General features: G+C 48.3%; 1 protein-coding gene across 1 annotated transcript; it reads right to left on the reverse strand.

Moving 5' to 3' along the window:
• Positions 1-419: 419 nt before the first annotated feature.
• Positions 420-9,991, reverse strand: LOC133130150 (leucine-rich repeat LGI family member 2-like). The gene is made up of 8 exons (XM_061244461.1): positions 9,705-9,991; positions 9,188-9,259; positions 7,896-7,967; positions 6,787-6,858; positions 6,617-6,688; positions 5,459-5,628; positions 3,520-3,684; positions 420-3,212 (listed from the first exon to the last, which is right to left on the reverse strand). Exons 1-8 carry the CDS (start codon positions 9,965-9,967, stop codon positions 2,395-2,397), a joined length of 1,704 nt encoding a protein of 567 aa, XP_061100445.1. The 5' UTR covers positions 9,968-9,991; the 3' UTR covers positions 420-2,394.
• Positions 9,992-15,211: the final 5,220 nt, after the last annotated feature.

A 15,211-nucleotide genomic window follows, 5' to 3' on the forward strand; every position in this document is an offset into this window, starting at 1 on the left:
CCAGCAGAACTTCACTGGGTCTTCAGGCTCTGAGCTGCTGTCCAACCAGCAGAACTTCACTGGGTCTTCAGGCTCTGAGCTGCTGTCCAACCAGCAGAACTTCACTGGGTCTTCAGGCTCTGAGCTGCTGTCCAACCAGCAGAACTTCACTGGGTCTTCAGGCTCTGAGCTGCTGTCCAACCAGCAGAACTTCACTGGGTCTGTGGTATTGTAGAACAGTGGTTGTGTCGTGACTTGATGTCGATCAGCCTTGTATCCATGACACAGTTCAGCAGGTGGGGGAAGCAACCAATCAGGTGTGAGAGTGGTTGAAACATTGTGGAATAAAATAAATTCATTTAAATGCATAGGATGGCCTTTTAAATGCAAGAGAAAGCTTCCATATCCAGGTAAAAAAAGAAAAGAGAAGAAACACGACATTCATTTCCATTTTTATTGTCATCTTAAAGAGTTTTCATTATTCTTGAGGGGAAACATTCATTACGCATTAATCCGTATATTTATAACCGTACAAAAATGTACACGTACAAGTTGCATATTTTAGTAAGAGGGTTTGTAGGTCTATACTGCCAGAGGTGCATGTCAAGGCTGGCTATTGAAAGTTTCAAAGTTTTCATAAACATGAACTGATTGTACATTCAGCCTTGAGTGACATGCGTCTACAAGCAACAGAATTTCAGGCTGTGCGCAAACGCTGTTGGCATTCAAACTGGCGTAGCAGACGGAAAACAAGGGTTGCTATATTTGGCTTCCATCTTTTGTGTATTCTGTTGTGTCCTACATAACTGGCAATGCCTTTCTCACTATTTATAGCACACTATAGTGGTACATTATCTTTCGTAAACAAAAACTTGATCCACGCGAGCTGTCTGTAAGGTTGAAGCGGGCTGACTTATTGAAACACTGTTTGGGACTGCCACTGTTGTTAAGGACTTGAACTTACAGCCGTGTGGCCAATTCCAGCTAACTGCAATGACATGTCGTTTATTAACTCCTAGGAAATTGAATGACTCATTATCTTATAGTACAGGATTTATTACATGATTATCACAAGATTTATTCTACAGCCACACTACCCATGGCCACAAACGGAACTAATCGAGTTTAAATATACTATTTACACGACTGGTTACTTGTAAGTGCCCTCTAAACGCAGTTTTGTCCTTACAAGATTTTGAGAGATAGGGAATGATTTAAAATACGGAAGCAAAAAAAAAACTTGAGGCCGATGTTCAGGCAGTCAGCATGTCAGCAGGCTACGTCTCCCGTTTCTATTGCAATGCCGTTGCAGCTAAGATGGCTGATGCAATGTTGCATCGTAACAATATTCCAGTCTAACACACTGGAGACGTAGAAAGGGGTTGTACAGGGAGAAGCTGAGGAGGAAACACCAGTCTATCTGTTCATTTGTGGCATTGTCACTCCCCTGTGGACCAGCTGTAGAGAGCACGCTAACATCTGCTCCTGGCCCACGATCGAGGCTTCCATGGACCCGTCCCATCCAGCTCTCCGAACGCCATTGGTGGGAACGTGAGTCTCTATAGAACATTAAATGGGAGGAGCTATCATATGCATTCTGTTGTGGGCCAATCACTGGATTCTGCTGTGATGGGAAAATAGTTTTGATTGGTTGAGAAAATGTTAGTGACTGACAGCTCATGGTAGCTCAACCCATCGTTTGTGAAACCTCACTTTTCCACCTCAACCCAACACCTCTTTCATCAAATAAAATTTTTGATAATTGTCCTTTTAAAATAACCTTGTGTCATTTTTTTTTTTGGAGTTCTGCCTGCCTACATTCCAGAATAGTCTGGTGCATATTCACTGATGGGACTATTTATTTCAAATGGATAGGCAACGCAATATAACGCCAAAGATTACCACTGGACCTGTTGCTGCATTGGCCGATCCAGTCACCTTTGAAGCTGGGTGCCTGGAGGACTGTGCTTGTGGACTTCTCCTCAGTTACAACGCTCACATTTTCCTTAAATACGCCTTGATTCAACAATGTGACAGAGGATAAACGATGCAAGGATTAAGACACACACCCCTTGTAAGGGTAAAAAGCAATTGCTGTGAAATGCGGCTACCGGTCTCCAACACTGAAGGAAGTGACCTTTCCGGAAAAACACCACCCTGGGAAGGATGACCCTTAATGACCTCTCGTTGTGTTTGTCAGCTGATGGAACTGGCCGTAGTCGTCGCACGTGCACGTCAAACAGTCCCGGGACGTGATAAACTATAACCCCGTTCAGATGAAAGCCTTAATACAAATGCAAGACACGCATGGATATGGAGTGATACCTGATAATGTCACGCAGTCCTTCCCTCTTTCTCTCTCAGTGCTCGGTCGGGGCTCGAGGCCGGGCCGGGTCTGAGGGACCTGCCCCGTCTTCACAAGCTCAGGTCGATGATGACGTGCTCGTAGATCTGCGTGTTGCCCTTGAAGCTCGACGCGAAGATGAAATCCCGCCGGCCGGTGGACACCACGGTGAAGGAGCGGGGCGCGTGGATGTAGACCTCCTTGAAGAGCTGGAAGGCCTTGGCCTCCTCGTCCCAGCGGTAGATCCCGCTGAAGGTGTAGTCGCTGCCGAGGGCCAGGTAGTGCCGCTCTTTGAAGGAGAAGGGCTGCAGGGACATGGATCCCCGCGACGGCAGCGCCTGCAGCTCCACAAAATCCTTGCTGGTCCACTTGAGGACCTTGGAGTCGCCAATGTAGCGGGTCAACGCCAGGTAGTGGTCCTCCTTGATCCGGAAGGCCTTGACAGCCACCGCGTCCTCCATGTTGGGGATCTCCCCCAGGGGCGTGAACGACTGGCCGCCCTTGTTCCACTGGTAGATGACGGGCGCCTGGGACCGGCTGGCCAGGATTAGGCGGGGCTTGCCCTCGATGCTGACGAACTCGGCGTCCGTGTCCCGGAACCACATGTGCAGCGACTGGTAGGAGTAGAAGCCCTGGTGGTTCCACTTGTAGATGGTGGAGTTGCCGGCCTTGGCGCTGTCGGCCATGATGAAGAACCACTCCTTGGCGATCTGGAAGGCCTCGATGTCGTTGGGCTTGGAGACCTTGGCCACCTCGATGTCCTGGAACTTGGAGAAGCGGTTCTGGTCCTCGTCGAACTTGTAGATCCGGGACCCGCCGAAGAGCTGGGCCACAATGAGGAAGACGTGGCTCTCGATCGCCACCGACTTGCACCCGACGATAGACTGCCCTGCGGAGAGGACGTTAAACGAGGAACGCTAAGGGTCAGCTCGCATTTATAGATCCGTTTTGGGACTATTTGTACGGTCCAAAAGAAATGCTTCAAGGACATATCTTTGTCACGAACACTGTGGTACTACTTTAACACAGCCACTCGGACAAAATTGCATGCCACAATCTTGAACTTACAATTCAACGCATCCCTCTCTAAATATGTCTTTCCATAGGGTGGTTGTGAGTTTAAACCACCCGCCGGACGACTGCTCTTACCTCCTGAGCCACTGTTACCCGATTGTTGTATGCCAGGTAGGACCCACCTGTGATGTTGTCGTAAGTTCTGAAGTTCATCTCGATGTGGTCCCACTGCATGACCATGCAGCTGCCTGTGTTGGGAGAGGCGATGGCCACAAAGACGTCGCTCTTGTAGGAGAAGGTGTCCACAGAGAGGGACTGGACCCCCACCGACTGATGCAGGGTGAAGTCTGAGGGGAGGGGGCGGGGGGGGGTCACAAAGTCATGAAATACAGGACATAATAATAATATATTATTGACTGAGTACTTATTATAACATGAACATAACTATAACAAGCACACATGTAAAGTAAACACACATATTTGCGCTTTGTTGTACGTCGCTCTGGATAAGAGCGTAATGCCGCGTAATGTAATGTAATGTAACATATTAGACAACATAACCACACCTAGAGCATAACCACACATAATACAATCAAATCTATAACATAATCACAGGTATACCGTAAGCACATATAACATAAATACGCCTATAACATAACCATACATAACATAAACAAACATAACATACACACAGACTGTATGAAACATGAACACACATATAATATATCGAGCATAGGACACAAAACAAGGAAGCACAAAGGCATAACCAAAAGAAAAGCAGGGAGTGAACAAAATAGGATAAACATTAGAAATAGGCTCCATCACACAGGTGAGGCACGTCCAGTAATTATACAAACTACATCTCCCAGCATGCACCGGGTCATGTGCTGGCCAGGGTCAGTTGGAGCGGCATAAAGCGCTGATTGGTGATAAACGCACCCAGCACTAAGGCAGCTCTGTGGCGAAGCAGGAACGGGAAATTGGATACAGCACCCGTCGATGTCGGTTAAGCAGAATATGAGCGTTGTCAGCTTCAGCGGGTATCGATCAGGGAGCCGTGGGAGGGAGGGTGCTGAATGAATAGCTTCATTACGCACGGCGCGGTCAGAGGCTGCAGGCTCACAGCCGTACAGAGAGAGTGGCAGTTTGAACTGAGCGTTACACAAACCGCCGTCAGTTCGAACAGCGAGTTACTGAAACCGCCGTCAGTTTGAACAGCGAGTTACTGAAACCACGGTCAGAGACTCACTGTACAGAGGGAGTGGCAGTTTTGTTCTTACAGCTGTGTAACCTGAGTGTGCGACTGCAGGTCACAGCCATAGTGCATGCTGGGTAATGGATATAGCCTACCTGTGTACAGGTGGAGATGACGTCACCCTACAGGCTGTGGGGGTCATTGCAGCAACATGACCGCAGTGCATGCTGGGTAGAGTGATAACCGTACCAGTGGAGACGCAGTCACTCTGCAGGCCCCAGTGCATGCTGGGTAATGTAGAAACCGTACCGGCCCCAGTGCATGCTGGGTAATGTAGTAACCATACCAGCCCCAGTGCATGCTGGGTAGTGTAGTAACCGCACTAGTGGAGACGCAGTCACTCAGCAGGCCCCAGTGCATGCTGGGTAGGCTAGTAACTGTACCGGTCCCAGTGCATGCTGGGTAGTGTAGTAACCGTACCGGCCCCAGGGCATGCTGGGTAGTGTAGTAAGCGTACCGGCCCCAGGGCATGCTGGGTAGTGTGTAGTAACCGTACCGGCCCCAGGGCATGCTGGGTAGTGTAGTGTAGTGTACTGGTGGAGACACAGTTGCTCTGCAGGCCCCAGCGCATGCTGGGTAGTGTAGTAAGTGTACCGGCCCCAGGGCATGCTGGGTAGTGTAGTAACCATACCGGCCCCAGGGCATGCTGGGTAGTGTAGTAAGCGTACCGGCCCCAGGGCATGCTGGGTAGTGTAGTTTAGTGTACCGGTGGAGATGCAGTCGCTCTGCAGGCCCCAGGGCATGCTGGGTAGTGTAGTTTAGCGTACCGGTGGAGATGCAGTCGCTCTGCAGGCCCCAGGGCATGCTGGGTAGTGTAGTTTAGCGTACCGGCCCCAGGGCATGCTGGGTAGTGTAGTTTAGCGTACCGGTGGAGATGCAGTCGCTCTGCAGGCTCTGCAGGTCGTTGAGTCTCTGGCCCTGCATGTCCTCCGGGCCGGTGCAGGTGATGTCCGACACCGTGGCGTTGGTGCTTTTCAGCCACGTCATCACCCACTTCACCCGGCAGTCACACTCAAACGCGTTTCCCCGCAGGTCCCTGATCACACACACACCACAGGTCAGAGGGCAGAGTGCACAGGGGTCAGACCCTGAGCACACACACCACAGGTCAGAGGTCAGAGTGCACAGGGGTCAGACCTGGCTCAAACACCTAATTGTTTGGGATTCAAATACTTTTCTGTACTTCTGTACTTCAGTACTCTGATCTCCCCTGGTGCAATTGAGCCACAAGTAATAATACTTTGTTACTTTATATAATTTGTGTCTGCCATTAAGCCCAGCTCATACCAAAACTGACACGGTAGAATTACTACACATCCACATCAGATCAGTGACTAACACATTCAATAAGTCTCTCCATAACAACCAAATACAGAGTTGGGATTGGTTGAGCAGACCCATCAGGGCTTTAGCTCTGGATGCTGAATCTGGGAGCAGTTTCAGTGTGCTTTGAGTGCGTAGGAGTTAAAACCTCCAGTTTAAACGTCTCGACCACAGACTGCATTACAACAGGCGCAGCTGTCAAACCCAGTGATATAAGGATGAGACGGTAAATTTCTAATGCAGTTCTGCGGCCGAGGCCTTCAAACCTGAGGTCTACACTCCAGCCAAGCATGTGTTGCTGAAATACTAATACAGTAATTCAGACATTGAACTCTGTAGAGGGACATTTTTGTCAGTAAACTTTAAGAATTAGAAGTATCTATATACTGTGTTTCTGATGCATTGAGGCATTGAGCAAACCTGCTGAGCTAGGACAACTCTCTGCTGGGGGTGGGGGGGGGGATGGGAAGCTGAATTTCAAGCTTCGAAATTCGATTGGGCGAGAGGTGTTGCTGACTGGGAAAGAGATATTGAAATGGGGAATGACGTGTATTTTCCACGCATGCGACGACGACCCACCAGTTTTAGAACGAAAAATCACAAAAACCTGTCCTGAATATCTACAGCGTGGTCGTTGGCCGATCCGAGCGGCCATTTTGAGGCCTAGCCGACACACAGCGGGCGGAGCCGGGACCACTCACAGCTCGATGAGCGAATCCAGGTCTATGAAGAGGTCGCGGGGCAGAGCCTTCATGTTGTTATTGGCCAGTGACCTGCAAGAGGAGCCAGAGTGACAGAGAGAAGGGCCAATCAGGTTCGCGCGCGCACTGCAGCGCAGAGGGCAACACGGACGGGCGCCATGGCGACGTACAGGTGGGTCAGGTCCCGCAGGCCCCGGAAGGCGTGTTTGCCGGTCGTCTCGATCTTGTTGTTCTCGATGAACCTGCGAAATCCAAACGTGTCGGAGGCGTCATTCAGCGGGACAGACGGGCGGTCGATCAATCGACCAATCAATTTTCTAACAGTCGGCAGGCAGTAAAGCACAGAAGTCATTAAAATATGGGATTCGAACCCGCAACCTGAGCTGCCTGCTAGTCAAGCATACAGCTCCAGTTCCCCACCTGGGAATAAAACCCGCAACCTCCCGCTTTACCAGCCCAACCCTGTGATAATATAGCGGCATATACATCTCATAGAGCTGTAATCTGAGGGCGGAGGAGGGCCACTTCAGTCACCCCCGCCCCCTGCTTAGCTAAAGTGGAGGGGCAGGCTCTATTACAGCATAACACAGCAGAACATAATGAGGAGAACGGACCATTACAGCCCAGCAATGCTCACCATTTCCTACCACTGAACTAATGCTTAGTTAGCCTAAAAGCGAAATGGTATCTAGCACCGTATCGAGCCTGGTCTTGAAAACCCCCAGTGTTTCTGCCTCCACTTCATGCCCTGGCAGGCTGGACTGTATCCTTTTAGACATAAAAAGTTCATTCTTTCTGGCATGTTCACATGGTCCAGGGCAGCCTGTAACGTAGTGGTTAAGGTACATGACTGGGACCTGCAAGGTCAGTGGTTTGATCCCCGGTGTAGCCACAATAAGATCGTAAGGCCCTTAACCCTGCATTGCTCCAGGGGAGGATTGTCTCCCGCTTAGTCTAATCAACTGCACGTCCCTTTGGATAAGAGCATCTGCCAAATGCCATTAATGAAATGTAATGTAACATGGGTCAAGTGATGGAGGACTTGGGGAACCCCCCTTTCCTCTTTACTGTATGGTCAACGGGCCCTATAACGACCTCATTCACAAGAATGAACCTCCTCATGTGCCCCTGCCGAAATTGATCTATTTCACCTGACTTCATTTTCAAATGCAGCTCATGAAACTGAAGCATTAAATAATTAGTGGACTTTTATTGACCATTTATGTAACCAAACATACAGCAGAAACAAAAATACTCAAAAATACTCAAAAATACTCACAGGTATTCCAGGTGTGGGAGACCCGTGAAAGCGTCATCCCTTATGGTGGTGAAGGAATTCGAATTAAGAAGCCTGTGTAAAAAAAAAAACACAAAACGTATTAAAGCATTAAAACGCATTAAAAAAAATATTAATCTGAAGTATCAATGTGTATTTTCTTGAAAATAATGTTGCCCTTGGCAGAGACACTGCCAGAACATGCTGACTAAAAATATTAAAATATCAATTGCTACTGTGATATGATATGAATAGTATACGACGGGATAGTGGCCTTTATCTGACTGCGAGTAAAAAGATGAAAAACATGGCCAGCTGAGCTCGAGTGGTCTGACCCTTCATCCTGACATCACAATTTATGAGTTGGCGAGAGTAATTGGGGTTCATTGATTCCTTGAAAAGCAGCCAATCAGAATTATCCTTTTTGGCTGGGCCTGTCAGAGCTCAGCGGGCAGTGGTTATATAAACTGTCAATCATCACCTGGAACTGGTAAAACCGTCAATCAATAATTTAAGAGTTTCGTTATGAAACAAGATACCCAGCATTTTTTTTTAATATCTATAATTCAAAAGTTTGGTTCCGAAACAAGATATCCCCAGTTGACACCTACTCTTGATTAAATGATTGCTCACATAAAACTCAAACTCTTTTTGGTACTTTTGAAAAGATACAAGCTATTCTATGCCCGTTACTTGCAAAAGGATCACATTTCTGAAGACTTAAACCAAGAGTATTGGACCCCAGTTTACTCTTTGTTTTACTCTTCATCCCATTTCTGAAATTCTACCGAGCAAGTTAAAAAGAACTTACTTCTGAGATAGCAGAAATCTCTAGGATCACATTCATAAGGTTTCTCAGGGCAGGAGGGCCTTGTCCTGACCTTATCCACCATCAGCTACAAAGGCAAAACCGATCCTGGATCAGCATCCCCACTCTGGGATGTTTTATGGATTTGGGCCCTGCTCTGCTCCCATTCCGTAACGTGTTTACAGTACTGATGCCCTCTTCTAGAGTGCTTGATTAGCGCAGAGCGATGCTAATGTTTTATGCATGAGCTAAGACTACATGTTGTCCAATTACTGAAAGGACTGAGGGCTCAGCTAAATGCTGGAACGGGTGCGACCCCACCCACGACTCGAACTTGCAACTCCCCCGGCGTTCTCCAACGACTGCAGCTCTGCTACAACTGATTCCGCCCGGTGACTTACGACAGGACGAACGTCCAAAATGCCGTACCTACCACATGCACGTAGGTGACGGTTTGCGCACTGCAACGCGCTAAATGTGCACTCACAGCAGCTGCAGAGACGGGATGTGCGAGAACATCGCCTCTTTGATCTCAGGGAAGGTTCCATTTATGACGCTCCTGGGGAAAGGAACGAGTGCACGTGAGGGTGGAAAAGCGCAGGCGGTCAAAACTGCAAAGGTAGCGCAGGGTTTCACACGCGCGCGCACATACACACATTCACAGAAATGTATTTGTATTTTTACTCTCTTTTTTTGTTGTTGTTGTTGTTGCTACGTATAGGTCTACAACACATCCATCCAACACAACACATCCATCATCCACACACTTTGTGAAACATTCCATGTCCTACGTCATCCGTCATAAATAAATATGCTCGTAAGACAGTATTTATTATTTATTTCCATTCGTCACTCATTCAATGGCTCTCCGTGCACATTTCAGAAAGCGCGTGAATCGTACAAATCGACGTTTTAGTGCAACGGTGCCTTTAAAAAACGACATAGACACGCAACCCAACAATATTTTCGCCCGGTTAAAAAAAAAACGTTAGCAGAACACTTACAGCGAGTTTATGTCGTTCGGGATATTCCGCGGGACAGAGGACGAGCCGACACAAATGATTGACTCCTTGGAGCAAGAGCAGGCAGAAGGACACCTGAAAATTCTTTTAGGATGGACTTGAGGAGCAAGCCACAAAAACATCAGCGATAATATCGAGCAGCACTTAATGACAGACATGTCGATTCCTGGACGATCGTGTGTCACCGCAGCGGATGGCCAGAGGAACCGTCTTCCCCGTGCGAGCTCCAGCGTGAAATGCTGCATTGTAGCCCTGACCTCAGCCTTTCCTGCTCGGTCGCTCGGTGCGAATTCATTATTTATCAAACGCTGCCAGGACTCCGGGGAGGGTCTGAAAGAGTTGGCCTCCGCGCGTATATTCAACATTAGCTGCTTTTACTAACGATATTTGTAATGTGTGTAAATACATTTTTTTTTAAAGCGTAGCGATGGTCTTGCGTCATTGGTTTCAGGACGTACGCAAGGTCAGGAAAACGGCTTAAACTTTTGTCGTCACACACTTATTAGGCTGACTGATTGTTAATTTTGGAAACAGTGTCTATATTTGCGAAGTGTTTGTTTGATAATATAGTTACCGCCTGTTTTAAATGCAATAACCCATTTCGCATTTCTATTTTTAATATTCTCATCTCACAACTAATTTCTGTTACGACAAACTGCATCGTTGGCAAGATTGCGATCACAAAGAGGGAAATTGGCTTACTGGAAGCCAGATACCACTTCATGAGCCTAAACGTGCATTCATAATTTACAAGGGAACCGTTCAATAATATTTAGTGATGGCTTTGCGCACGGTTCACATGTGGCGCAAGCATGCACGCATATGTTAGTCACAAGTGGATATACAGGCACTCGTATTTAGTTTTCCTTCTCTGGGCATTACTATTTAGCATTTGACCAAGCTGGTCATAAAGCTGGTCTAACTGGGTATGAGCTGGTCATAAAACTGGACTAGCTGGGTATGAGCTGGTCAACCAGCACAACCAAGCTGGTCATAAAACTGGACTAGCTGGGTATGGACTGGTCAACCCGCATGGCCAAGCTGGGTATGGGCTGGTCAATCAACATAACCAAGCTGGGTATGGGCTGGTCAACCTGCATGGCCAAGCTGGTGATAAAGCCGGTCTAGCTGGGAATGAGCTGATGAGTACCAGATCAGTGCAGTTGCACACTGAGGACCAGGGTTCACCTCCAGTGCGGCCGGCACATGGGGGGGGGGAGGTGCTCAGCAGGGGGGGGACTCTGCGTTGGGGGGGGGCGGGGGGAGCGCTACATACGAGCGCCTCTGTCTGCCCTGGAATCACAGCCCGGGGTTCCAGACCATGCGGTTTGGAGAAGGTGTGTCATTCTCCCTTCTGACTGTCAGGAGATGGAGAGCACAATGATGGGGCTCAGAGTTCGCTCAGGTAACAGGTGCACACTGATCCAGAGTTCGCCCAGGTAACAGGTGCACACTGATCCAGAGTTCGCCCAGGTAACAGGTGCACACTGATCCAGAGTTCGCCCAGGTAACAGGTGCACACTGATCCAGAGTTCGCCCAGGTAACAGGTGCACACTGATCCAGAGTTCGCCCAGGTAACAGGTGCACACTGATCCAGAGTTCGCCCAGGTAACAGGTGCACACTGATCCAGAGTTCGCCCAGGTAACAGGTGCACACTGATCCAGAGTTCGCCCAGGTAACAGGTGCACACTGATCCAGAGTTCGCCCAGGTAACAGGTGCACACTGATCCAGAGCCCCTTGTGTGATCGCTCATCTTTTGGCTGAAGGCTTCTGCTACATGACCATTGTAAACAGTAATTTTATAGCACATGAACGTGCGCAGCGTGGTGGTGATGGGGTCTCCCTGGGAGGTTGCGGGTTTGGATTCCAGGTGGCGCACTGCAGTCGAAGTCGAAGCCGCAGTTGAGCGTAGCGCTTGGCCTCGATTGCTACAGCGTCGAGCTGCATAAACAGATCGCACGTTTATAAAAACAAATAATGCAGCCTGCTGTCTGACGGACACTCTTCACACAAGGGTAATCTTGGTTTACTCTTTTGTGGAGAGAGGTTAAATTATACCTCTTAGTCCTACAGACACTATCATATTCCATCAGATGGCATTTTTACATTAAATATTCACAGAAATCAATAGGCTCTTCCTGCTGCCGGTCGCTTCTTAAGAGACTATTCCTGTGCAGACAGTATGTAAATGCGCTGGTAAGTATGTGCTAGCAGTTCACAGCTGAGTACCCGCTTGTGTTCAAGCCCGGAGAGGGGCTCTCAGATGTTGCTATCACCGTTTACTACACATATTGGACCATAATTGCAAACCTGGACACATTGCTCAGCGTCCCGGGGATGGCGCTTCCTCAGATACACATGGGCCACACCGGCACTCAGAGATTATCACCGTCGGCTGTGAGAGGTATTGTTAGAGCAGACATTTTGTCTGTTTTGGCGTTCATAGGTCAAATCAATCAGCAGCATAGCACCTGCTCATATAAACAGCCTGCAGATCAGAGGCTAGCAGACAATTCCACTGCTGGGATGTTTGTGTGTGTGTGTGTGTGCTGTTTCTGTATGTGTGTATGTGTGCCATAACTCTCCCTATGACAGGAAAGAATCCATAAAACATGTGTTCTGTATTACCTCAACTTAATTTGAAGCCAAGGAAATCTGGGTTTGTATGTGTGAGCAACACAAGATCCAAGATAAAAGAATGAGCACTGGATACAGATGGAGGAAGTATGTTTGTTACTGACTTAGATTAGACGAAAATGTTACACACACACACACCCACACATAATCACAGGCATAAACACACACAAAACCATGCAAGCCATACACATGGTTATTGTGGTTTCCTACCTATTTCATACATACATTCAGAAATATTTTGTTTGTTAAAAAATGTTTGTTAAAGGTACAATAGGTAATTTCGGACTTCGAACAGTCAAGAGAGGAAAAGCAGCCACAACACTGTTTATCCCTCCCCCTTCTCTGTAAATGTGCTGACATTGAAACACCATTGGCTGTGGCAATTACAACCAATGAGCTTGAATTATTGTACATTTATACAATGTTTTGGGACAGAGTGTCGGGCCGTCAACTGTATATTTTGAAACCCAAATTTAAGGACTATAAACGCAGGCAGAGGGTGAGTCAACATGTCAGTGAGCCTTTTTCAATGACAGGAAGGGATTTACAATGGTCTTGTAACAATGTTTTAACTCAAGAATCTTACCTATTGTAGCTTTAATTCAGTAAAGGGTTAACCAGGCTTATCAGGGGCTTCACCTCATAGGACCTTGTTCAGCCCTCAGCTCCAGGAAGGGTGAGGGCCAGGGAAGGCCAGGGGGGCTGCAGTGGCACGGATAGGCCAGCAGGGGGCAGTCTTGCCCATCGCTCAGAGCCTGTGCCCCAGTGCTGAGCCGTCAACAATCCCATCCTTCAACTGAGGCATTTCCTCAAGGTCCTGGGTTTCTCCGGTGACCCGATAAACCCTTAACACCCCCTCTCCCCATTTATCTGTCTAAATATAATGATAACTGTCATCCTCTCTGTCAATCATGCACCGTGGGGCACAACATGAACTCAAGTGGGGGCAGCCAGTAGCCTGAGGCACGTGACTGGGTCCTGGAAGGTGGTTCAAGCCCCCGTGTAGCCACTGCAAGATCCGCACAGCCGTTGGGCCCTTGAGCAAGGCCCTTAACCCTGCATCGCTCCAGGGGGAGGATTGTCTCCTGCTTAGTCTAATCAACTGTACGTCGCTTTGGATGAAAGCATCAGCTAAATAACAAACGATTGCAATTATTATTAAATGAGATGTGAGGCGTGCGTGAAGCTATGTGCCAGGTTGGTGGCGGAGGTGATTCATCATCTGAGGAGGAGAGAAAAGGGGGAGAAAACACCAGCGATTCATCATGAATCCCAGAAACCCACACGCTGCGCTTATCCTCAGAGCAGCAAGGGAGGCTGATCCATGCAGCTCCGTGGAAGAGGAACAGACAGACACATTCTCACACGTGATGAAGGGGAACAGACAGGCACATTCTCACACGTGATGAAGAGGAACAGACAGCAGACATTCTCACATGTGATGAAGAGGAACAGACAGACACATTCTCACATGTGATGAAGAGGAACAGACAGACACATTCTCACACGTGATGAAGAGGAACAGACAGACACATTCTCACACATGATGAAGAGGAACAGACAGACACATTCTCACACGTGATGAAGGGGAACAGACAGACACATTCTCACACGTGATGAAGAGGAACAGACAGACACATTCTCACACGTGATGAAGAGGAGCAGACAGACACATTCTCACACGTGATGAAGAGGAACAGACAGCAGACAGAGAGGCAGGGTCCATGGATGCCTGGAATGCCCCAGAGCACCGATGACAGCCCTACGTCTTGTGGTGCTTTTTTAAAGACACCCCCCTCCCCCCCAGCGGAAACAGGGAGCGCTGGTGACAGGGAGAAGGCTCGGCGCTCTCTCCCGTCCAGGTCAGTCCTGGCGCCGAAACATTTCACAATACGTTGGCAACAGGACGGCAATTCCTGCACTTTGTCCCCCCTCCCTGAATCCCCCGAGAGTCTGGCGGTGAGGGCCGGGCCCTCTGCACACTGGCAGGTCCTCCCGCCCTGCGGGGACCTGAAACGCCGCCTGAAATGGGACACACAGCAGAGGTCAGGCCAGGTATGCCTGCAGAGAAAACCTCCTCACCCTCTGAGGAAAACTGTAATGCTGAAAGAGATGGCCATCTCACATTCTCACAGCTTATACACACACACACACACACACACTCTCAATACCGTGTACTTTCAGACATACACACACACACACTCTCAATACCATGCACTTTCAGACATACACACACACACACTCTCAATACCATGCACTTTCAGACACACACACACACACACACACACACTCTCAATACCATGCACTTTCAGACATACACACACACACACACACTCTCTCAATACCATGCACTTTCAGACATACACACACACACACACACACTATCAATACCATGCACTTTCAGACATACACACACACACACACACTCAATACCATGCACTTTCAGACATACACACACACACACACTCTCAATACCATGCACTTTTAGACACACACACACACACACTCTCAATACCATGCACTTTCAGACATACACACACACACACACTCAATACCATGAACTTTCAGACATACACACACACACACACTCAATACCATGCACTTTCAGGCATACACACACACACACACTCTCAATACCATGCACTTTCAGACATACACACACACACTCTCAATACCATGCACTTTCAGACATACACACACACACACACTCTCAATACCATGCACTTTCAGACATACACACACACACACTCTCAATACCATGCACTTTCAGACATACACACACACACACACACACTCTCAATACCATGCACTTTCAGACATACACACACACACACACTCTCAATGGCACT

This window comes from Conger conger, chromosome 6, assembly GCF_963514075.1.
Source record: "Conger conger chromosome 6, fConCon1.1, whole genome shotgun sequence".
In the NCBI taxonomy this organism is placed as follows: domain Eukaryota; kingdom Metazoa; phylum Chordata; class Actinopteri; order Anguilliformes; family Congridae; genus Conger; species Conger conger.

Excerpts from the sequence above, each read along its gene's own strand:
- LOC133130150 (XM_061244461.1), bottom strand. The coding sequence starts at position 9,967 with ATGCAGCATTTCACGCTGGAGCTCGCACGGGGAAGACGGTTCCTCTGG. Across the intron at positions 6,689-6,786 it reads CTGCGGGACCTGACCCACCT|GTCACTGGCCAATAACAACA; the intron begins GTACGTCGCCAT and ends CTCCTCTTGCAG. Across the intron at positions 5,629-6,616 it reads CTGGATTCGCTCATCGAGCT|GGACCTGCGGGGAAACGCGT; the intron begins GTGAGTGGTCCC and ends GTGTGTGATCAG.